Consider the following 8,511-nt stretch of genomic DNA (forward strand, 5'->3'; position numbering starts at 1 on the left):
CAGCCATTTTGCGGGGCGGCCACGTGACGGGACGCACGTTCAGGGTGGCGCTCACGTGACCATGGCACGCTGCGGCCGCCCCGGGCGGACCCGGCGAGAGGCGGCGGCGGGAGCGGCGGTGATGGACCAGTCTGGGGAGCAGCCCCGAGGCGCGGGTGAGGCGGGAGGCAGGCGGGCGGGAGGAGCGTGAGCCCCCCTCCCCGGCCGGCCTCAGGGTGTCTCCTGTCGGCCCGTGGGCTCGCCCCGCATTCCGGGGCCAAAAGTCCCGGATCGGGCGCTGCCAGCCTCCAGCCCCCTCCCTCCCCAGGGATGCCTGGCCCCCTGGCCTCCGCGCCCGGATCCCTTCGTGGCGGGCGCTCTGGGACCCCCGAGAACCTGGAGACCCCAGAAGCCCAGCCCCCGGGCAGGCCCGGGCTTGTCGCTCGCACCACTTCCTGCCTCTGCCCCTGGTAGGAGGGGCGCCTTTCGCCCCTGCCCCCTGAGGCTAGGAGTCTGGTTGCAGTGGATGTGCCCTCCGCCTCCTCTCCCGGAAGACTGTCGGAATCCAGCGCAGGCTCCCGGCGCCTTTCTTCAGCAGGGACTCAGTTACTCGGGCACCCCCGTCCATTTATCTGCCTGGGACCCAGACGTCCAGGGTCCCCCCAGCCCTGTCCCCCGTTGGGGACCATGAGCCTCCCTAGTGCTGTGATCCCCTACCAAGCAGGAGTCCAGGCACCTCTTCCCTCCTTTCTCCTCTAGGGCCCACCAGCTCTGAGCAGATCATGAAGACAGGGGCCCTTTTGCTTCAGGGGTGAGTTTGAGGTCTGATTGTTGGGGAGCGGATTTGAGGAGTGACACCCTATTCTGATTCGGCCAACCCCCCTCCCCCACTCTAGTTTCATCCAGGACCGAGCAGGGCGAATAGGGGGGAACACACCTGAGCTGGCCGTGGAGCAGGGACCCCAGGATGCATCCACCAAGAAGCTGAGCGAGTGTCTCAAGCGCATCGGGGACGAACTGGACAGTAACATGGAGCTCCAAAGGTGCGGCCGCTGGGACCCAGGGCTCCAGCCCCCTCTCCTCTTCTCCCGCAGATCTCAAGAGTCCAGGGCCATGCCCCTCAATTCTGTATTCTGGACTCCCAGCCCTGCCTTCCCGCAGGATCTTGCATTTCCCACGGGGAGTAATTCTCCCCCCGCCCCTTCCTAAATCTCCCTCTTGTCCCCTTCCCTTGCCCCACGTGACCTGTTGTTTCTCATGTTAGTCTGGCTTGCGCCTCAGTTTCCTGATCTGTGGTATGGGGTGCACGCCAGGATTTGCACACCGCACCCGGCCCTCACGCCCAGCACTGGCTCTCTTTCCTGCAGGATGATTGCGGCTGTGGACACAGATTCCCCCCGTGAGGTCTTTTTCCGAGTGGCAGCGGAAATGTTTGCTGATGGCAACTTCAACTGGGGCCGGGTTGTTGCCCTTTTCTACTTTGCCAGCAAACTGGTGCTCAAGGTGGGCAGCGAGCCCAGGGGTGTTTCCCGCAGACTCGTGAGAACCTGGGAGTCATGGAGTCACTCCCCACAGCATCCCAGAAGCCATCAAGGGAATGGAGAGAGACGACTGGGGGCCGGGTGTCTGCTCCTTCCTTTATTTATTCGCTCAGCAAACATTTATTGGGCCTACTAAGAATGAGGCCTGTCCTCGACCCTAGGAAAATGGCAGTGAGCGAAAGAGGCGAGGCGCTCTTGGGGTCTGGTTGTATGATGAGCTGCAAAATAAGAGGGTGATGAGCTGAGCAAAGTGGTCAGGAAAGACCTCAAGAAGAAAGACATGAAAGCCAAAGCTGGAATGACAAGGGTGCAGCGGTATTTGGACCAGGGAGGAAAGGCATCTGGGTGGAGGGGACAGCAGGTGCAAAGGCCCTGAGGTAGGGCCAATCTGGTATCCTGAGGAACAGTGAGGCCATTATGACTGGAACAGAGTGAGCAAAGGGGAGATGGTGGGAGATGAGGGCAGACTTGGGAAGGGGTTATGGAAGGGGCTCAAACAGGAGTCATTGACTGGTTTTAAGCCAGGGAGTGATATCTGATGTATAGATTTAAAGATTACTCTAGAAGAGATACAGAATAACCACACACACACAAAAAATTAGCTAGGGCAGTAAAATGTGAATCGTAGAATCTAAGCGGTCAAGTTTTCTCTATGAGGATTCTCAAACTCTTGTGGGGGAGGGTCAGTGCAAAAAAGTTATTCTGGCCACTGTGGGTAGAAAAAGAGATGATGGGGTACAAGGGCAGAAGCTGGGAGGCCAGGAGGAGGGGCTTGCGGTAGTCCCATGAGATGGCTGGCCTGGCCCCCGGTGGTAGCAGGGAAGGTGGGGAAGTCGAGTCTGGATGTATGTTCCAGATTGAACTGATGGGTGGGGCCTGAGTGTTGGAGGGGAAGGGCTTGTGGGACCAGCAGCCAGATAAAGACTTGGAAAGGGAAGTTGAGGAAGTGAGGAGAGCAGGTCCTGCGTTTGTAGGAAGCATCTTAACTGGTCTGGTGGTCAGAAAAGCCGTCTCTGGGGAAAGAGAAATGACTTGAACTGTGAGGGGTAGGTGAGAACTCCCTTGACCAAAGGACCTGCATGCACAAAGGCCCTGAGGCAGGGATGGGTTTGGTGTGAATGAAGTAATGGAAGTAGGTCCATGACAAGAAGAGAAGCAGAAGAATGGAAGTGGAATGAGATCTGGTCAGATCCTCTCCACAGGGTCTTGCAGGCTGAGCCATGCCTTTTGGTTTTTATCCCACAGGCAGTAGGGAGCCATGGAATGTTCATGGGCAAGGGCAATTGATGGATCTCAGGACCCAGTTTGAAATTCATGAAGCTCTGTGGCTGGAAAACGGGCTGCAGGAGGAAAGAGGGGAGGTAGAAAGTACAGAGCGGAGGCTTGGGGCCACCGTCCCAAGGCTCAGTCCCTGACACCCACCCCACTCCTCTCAGGCCCTGTGCACGAAGGTGCCCGAGCTGATCAAAACCATCATGGGCTGGACGCTGGACTTTCTCCGAGAACGGCTGCTGGGCTGGATCCAAGACCAGGGTGGCTGGGTGAGGCCCTAACCTCCCCCGTCCCCCGTTCCCTCGTTCCCGTGAGACCCTGGGCCTCCCCCAGCCCACCACAGGGTGCCCGCCCCGCCTCCCACCCCATTCATCTCCTGGAACGTGGTCTCTGACGCTCATTTCCCAGGGTGTCTGGCGGGTCCCTGATTTGTCTGCGGCCCACTGACCTCTCTGTGACCTCATGACCTCCTGGTGATCTGACCTCCCTGTGACCCCTGGCCCCACTGGTGTCCTCTGCCCTCCCTGCTTCCCCCCCTTTCTCTGAGAACCCTGTGACCTCCAACTCCTCGGTTCCCATTAGGACCTGCCCTGCCATCGCCCCTGACCTCTGCTTGACACCGCTGCTGTCCCCTGGCCTGGTCCCTTCTGTGCGGGCCTGGGACAGGCCGGGTTCTTAGAGAACTCACTGGTGTCCTTGTCCCCAGGACGGCCTCCTCTCCTACTTTGGGACCCCCACGTGGCAGACGGTCACCATCTTGGTGGCTGGAGTGCTCACCGCCTCGCTCACCATCTGGAAGAAGATGGGCTGAGGCCCGCTGCCTTGGACTGTGTCTTTTCTGCATAAATTATGGCGCTTTTCCGGGACGGGGTGGGACTGGGGGACAAAGGGCATTTTTCTTACTTTTATAATTATTGGGGGTAGGGGGGCGGCCCTGGGGGGCAATAAACCTCCTCCGGCCACACTTGGAGTCTGCGTCTCTGGGCCGCTCGCCTCCCTGGCTGCCAGCCAGCAGGCAGGCTTCCTGCGCCGACCCTGCCGCAGCCTCCGGGTGCCCGCTGTGGTGCCCGCTGCCGGGGAGGGGTCCCGCGCGCCCCTTTCCCTCCAGTGCCCGTGGGCTTGAATGAGTAGCGCCCCACAGCTGTCCCCGGGAGACCCCAGGGCAGCAGGGATGACTGGAGGCAGCCACCACCTTCTCCAGGCCCTGCCCCCGCCTGGGGCAAGAGGAAGCTTGGGGTGGGGAGGGGGGCCCTGGGGCCACAGCCGGGGGTACTGAGCCAGCAGCCAGGGCCTGGGCCCGGAAGCTCCAACACATGGGACCCAGCAAGTTCCCTGTTGAAGGGGGTGGAGGTTGCGGGGAGAAGGGAGCGGGATGGGGGCTGGACCTGACGGCCTGATGGCCCTGCGGGCTTGGGGCGCTGCTGGGCTGGGATGAGAAGGGCCTGCTGGAAGGCAAGTTAGAAAGATGCCCGTGGAGCCCAGGAAAGGTCAGCGGGAGCTCACCCTGGGACACGCTCCGGCGCTGGTGCCGCCTCTCTGGGTCTCTCCACCCCTCATTCCCCCTGAGGAGCCTGCCCCCGCTTCCACTCCGCCCCCCCTTCCCCCCCCTCCCTCTGGGTCTCCCCCGCATCTCTGCCCCCTGCACCCAGTTGCACCGAGTTTCGGTCCCCACTTCCCCCTCCACCTTGTGGCACTTTCAAAGTCCTCTACAGGTGGGGCCTGCCTGAGGCTGAAGGCCAAAGGTTGAGGTTTGAAAGTAGGTAAATTAGTAACTTAGGCCCTACAGTCCGACCAGGTGACTCACCCCTCCCCCTCAGTGAACTTTACCCAGAGCCACTAAGTCAGGGTAGAGATGTCAGATCCTCTAGGAGAGGGTCAGCAAACAGGAGGAGACAGCCACCAACTCCGAGAGGGGCAACATGGCTGACAATGGGCAGCAGCTCAGGGAGCGCCTGCAAGGGAACTGGGGCACAAGGAAGGGAAGCGGCGCGCACAGCGGGTTCCCACACGGTCCCAGCCGGATGAGTCGCAGCCAGGGCGGGGGGATGGGGGATGAGGTCAGCGGAGGCCCCTGGGCCTCGGGACCTGGGCCCCTCCCGCGCTGACTTCAGCATGACTCAGCACAGCTGCAGGCCTGGCCACGGGCCCAGACACCCCTTGAGGACCCCAGATACTGGCCCAGTCCCTGGCAGCCCCGGATCCCCTCGGTCAGGGGCCACCCTAGCTGGGCCGGCTGGAGGGGCCTCACTCCCCAGGGGTTCCCCTCGCCTCCCACAACACTCTGGGGGCCTCCACTGGGGGGCTCAACCGGCTCTCTTTTGTGCCTCATTCCCTTTTACAACCTGGAACTTCTGGAAGGCAGGAGGGCCCTGGTTTGGGCACACTCAAAAACATGCATACTGAGTGAAGACAAGCATCTGCGCCGGAGGTCTCCAACCCGTTTCCCCAGAAGCCCTGAAGATGCCCAAGTCAAGCAACTGGGACACCTTCAGACCAATACCTTCAGGACCTGAGTGAACTCCCAGAGTCCCTGGGCTGCCTCCAAAATGCAACCCTCTTAAGACCCCCAGGGCTGTACTGCCACTTCACCCTTCCAGATCTTAGCTCCCAGCAAAACCCTGGGCCCTTGAAACTAAGTTACACAGGAGACCTACACAGTCCAGAGCTCCAAAGGGCTCCAGGACCTTTTTCCTCTCCCAACCCCCCCAGATTTCAGAAACTACTCCACCTCCCACCCACCCCCAACCCCAGGGTGAACCCCAAGACTCCAGAACTACCACCCTTCTCATCCTGCAGATCATCTCAAAGGCCCCTCTGGGCTTCAGAGAAATGAAGATTTCCCAGAGTGAACTCTAAGGCTATGAAACCTTCACCTCTGAGTAAACCAGGGCTCCAGGTCCCCCACCCCACCTCAGGGAGTTCCCAGGGTTCCAGAAATGTCCTGTAACAGCCTTGTAAACCTCCCAATGATCCGCACTTTATCCCCCAGAGCAAACCCCAGTTATCTGGAGGTCCCCTCCACACTTCTGAGGAATACCCCCGGGGTTCCAGACAAGTCCATACTCTCAGAGACAACCCCAGAAGCCCACCTACTTTCTGCGCCACCCCCCGCACCCCAGAATCATCACCCCCCAGGATTCCCAATGTCCCCATAACTCTCCCACCTCCCAGAACCTTTTGACTTCCCAGAATCGGCCTGGGGACCCCTGCATCCCACCAAGCAAACCAAGACCGACCCTCCTCCACTTTCACCCCAATTCCCTATTTCACAACAACCTCTGTTCTCCAGGCGCGTGACTTACGAACCCCACCCTCGCCAGGGCGGCCCTTGAGCCCCCGATCTGCTCTGGAGTGGTCATGCGCAGTGTCTATGCCCCGCCTCCTGCTGCCACGGATTGGCCGGCTGCTCGCTCCGCCCACCCCACCCCCGTAGGGCCCGCGCGCTACAAAAGGCGCTGCCCTGGCCGCGCCCCTCCACAGCGCGCCTGGTTGTCCCGCGGATCTGTCTCTTGCTTCAACAGTGTTTGAACGGAACAGACCCGGGGACTCTTCCCCACACCCTCGGCTTTGACCACCTTGCAACTGCTTCTCCAGTTGCAACCTCTGGGACCAACTCCTCGGCCATCCCCCGCTGCCGGGACCAGCTAACACCGCTTTTTTGTGGTTAGCTCCTCATTGTCGACCAACCATGAACTCCCAGATCCGTCAGAATTATTCTGCCGACGTGGAGGCCTCTGTGAACCGCCTGGTCAACCTGCAGCTGCAGGCCTCCTACACCTACCTCTCTCTGGTGAGCTTTCCCGGGAGGCCCCCGGCCCACTTCCCCCAACTGCGCGCCTCCGGCCCTCTGCGCATGCGCGTGCCTTCTTTGTCCCGCGGGTTGGTCGGATGGTGGAGTCCCCCCCGCCCTGGCCTCGCCGCGCCTCGCGCTGACCATTATCTCCTCCATCTTTTACCGCAGGGCTACTATTTCGACCGGGACGATGTGGCCCTGAAGGGCGTGGACCACTTCTTCCGCGAGTTGGCGAAGGAGAAGCGGGAGGGCGCCGAGCATCTCTTGAAGATGCAAAACCAGCGCGGCGGCCGCGCCCTCTTCCAGGATGTGCAGGTAAGTGGTGTGCAGACAACGGACTACACCTCTCAGCAGGCCGTGCGCGCCACGTTCCTTGATTCTGGCCTTTTTGGCGCCGCGCGGGCTCCTGGGAGATTGAGTTCAGTTTTATGTGGGTTGTTTATGGTGGCTCAAGTGGAGGCGCTCTCGCAAGACATGGCGTCCAGACAGCTCCGTGCTCTTCCAGGGCGGTGTAGTTGCAGGAGACTGGGGGTCGTGCAAAGACGCTCGCAGATCCGCTTGGGGGCTACATCCCTTCTCCACTCTTTCCCGCCCGGGACTGCTGGGAAATGCGTGTGGAAAGCACTGAACCTGTTTCTGTCTAATGGACAGAAGCCTTCCAAAGATGAGTGGGGCAATACCCTGGACGCCATGGAAGCTGCCCTTGTCTTGGAGAAGTCCCTGAACCAGGCCCTTTTGGATCTGCATGCCCTGGGATCTGCCAACACAGACCCCCATGTAAGTATCGCCCTCCTCCATGGGTACCCGAACTCAGACCTTCCTTGGGTGAAGCCTCCACTCTAAGCCTTGACTGACTTTGATTGTCCAGGGAAATTCCTTGCCGAGCCTCGCTTCCCACATCTGCCACATTGGTGCCTATTGTCTCATATTATCTCTTAGTAGAATTTTTCATTTCTATTCCTCAGCTGTGTGACTTCCTGGAGACCCATTTCCTAGATGAGGAGGTGAAACTGATCAAAAAGATAGGCGACCACCTGACCAACCTCCGCAGGCTTGCTGGCCCGCAGGCCGGGCTGGGCGAGTATCTCTTTGAAAGGCTCACCCTCAAGCACGACTAGGAGCCTCCGGAGCCCCAAGGCCGTGGGGGAGGGCTCTATTCCCCCAGCATCCAGGCTTCTGCCTGAGCCCCTCCAGCCAGGAGGCATCTTTCTAACTGCCATCTTGTAGCCCTCTAACAAGCCCTGAACCAAGTGTAAACAATAAAGCTTTTTGCAGCAGTGGTGATGGTGTGTGTGTCTTGTGTGGGGAATATAGAAGGTTTGAACCCTCTCCTGTGGGTGGTGTGCTCTAGCCAGTTCTTGCCTAGCTCTTACAGGGAGGGTTGAACTAAGTGGGTAGCAGGAAGCAGACTGAGTTTTACAGTAACAGTAACCAGAAAGGGGTCCTGTTTAATGAATAATGGGCCAGGCCTCTGTCAAGCTCTGAGATACTGTTTCTGGTTCAACCCTGGGAGGTAGGTAGTTCTTTCCAGATTATATGGGCACATTGAAATTATTATGTAAATTAACTATGGTAAGCAAGCATACAAGACTAGCTATGAGGGCAGCTTCCCCCCTCCCCGCCCCGGCTTGTAAGAGATCAGGCCTGTCTTGAACATTAGGGTATTTCCAATGTAAAGCACGTTCTCAGTGAGCAGCTGGGAGCTTATGATGTACGAGAAGTGCTGAGCTGGGGTTTCGGGTCTTAGTTGAGAAAGGAGAGGTGAAAGTAGGGTTCATATTCTCTGAAAGAGAACTGAAGAAGCTTGCAGCATCTTGGGGCAAGCAAGCAAACTGCTGTGTCAGCTCTGACACCCCCTGCCCCGTGCCTTTGGTTTTTGGTAGAAGAGAAATCGGGAAGTGGCTGCTGGGTATTGTTGGCTCAGCA

The 8,511-nt window shown here is 59.3% G+C and overlaps 2 protein-coding genes across 2 annotated transcripts; both read left to right on the forward strand.

Annotated features, from left to right (window-relative positions):
* The first annotated feature begins 31 nt into the window (after window positions 1–31).
* On the forward strand, window positions 32–3,730 carry BAX (BCL2 associated X, apoptosis regulator). The gene is made up of 6 exons (XM_004448113.5): window positions 32–155; window positions 739–790; window positions 876–1,022; window positions 1,347–1,482; window positions 2,957–3,061; window positions 3,499–3,730. Exons 1-6 carry the CDS (start codon window positions 62–64, stop codon window positions 3,601–3,603), a joined length of 639 nt encoding a protein of 212 aa, XP_004448170.1. The 5' UTR covers window positions 32–61; the 3' UTR covers window positions 3,604–3,730.
* Window positions 3,731–6,267: 2,537 nt separating this feature from the next.
* Window positions 6,268–7,862, forward strand: FTL (ferritin light chain). The gene is made up of 4 exons (XM_004448112.5): window positions 6,268–6,582; window positions 6,754–6,900; window positions 7,237–7,362; window positions 7,551–7,862. The coding sequence occupies exons 1-4, from the start codon at window positions 6,481–6,483 to the stop codon at window positions 7,701–7,703; spliced, it is 528 nt and encodes a 175-aa protein (XP_004448169.2). The 5' UTR covers window positions 6,268–6,480; the 3' UTR covers window positions 7,704–7,862.
* Window positions 7,863–8,511: the final 649 nt, after the last annotated feature.

The sequence above is a fragment of the Dasypus novemcinctus genome, chromosome 18, assembly GCF_030445035.2.
Source record: "Dasypus novemcinctus isolate mDasNov1 chromosome 18, mDasNov1.1.hap2, whole genome shotgun sequence".
NCBI classification, from domain to species: Eukaryota; Metazoa; Chordata; class Mammalia; order Cingulata; family Dasypodidae; genus Dasypus; species Dasypus novemcinctus.

Excerpts from the sequence above, each read along its gene's own strand:
- BAX (XM_004448113.5), top strand. The coding sequence starts at position 62 with ATGGCACGCTGCGGCCGCCCCGGGCGGACCCGGCGAGAGGCGGCGGCG. Across the intron at positions 156-738 it reads GGAGCAGCCCCGAGGCGCGG|GGCCCACCAGCTCTGAGCAG; the intron begins GTGAGGCGGGAG and ends TTTCTCCTCTAG. Across the intron at positions 791-875 it reads GGGGCCCTTTTGCTTCAGGG|TTTCATCCAGGACCGAGCAG; the intron begins GTGAGTTTGAGG and ends CCCCCACTCTAG.
- FTL (XM_004448112.5), top strand. The coding sequence starts at position 6,481 with ATGAACTCCCAGATCCGTCAGAATTATTCTGCCGACGTGGAGGCCTCT. Across the intron at positions 6,583-6,753 it reads CCTACACCTACCTCTCTCTG|GGCTACTATTTCGACCGGGA; the intron begins GTGAGCTTTCCC and ends CTTTTACCGCAG. Across the intron at positions 7,363-7,550 it reads CTGCCAACACAGACCCCCAT|CTGTGTGACTTCCTGGAGAC; the intron begins GTAAGTATCGCC and ends TCTATTCCTCAG.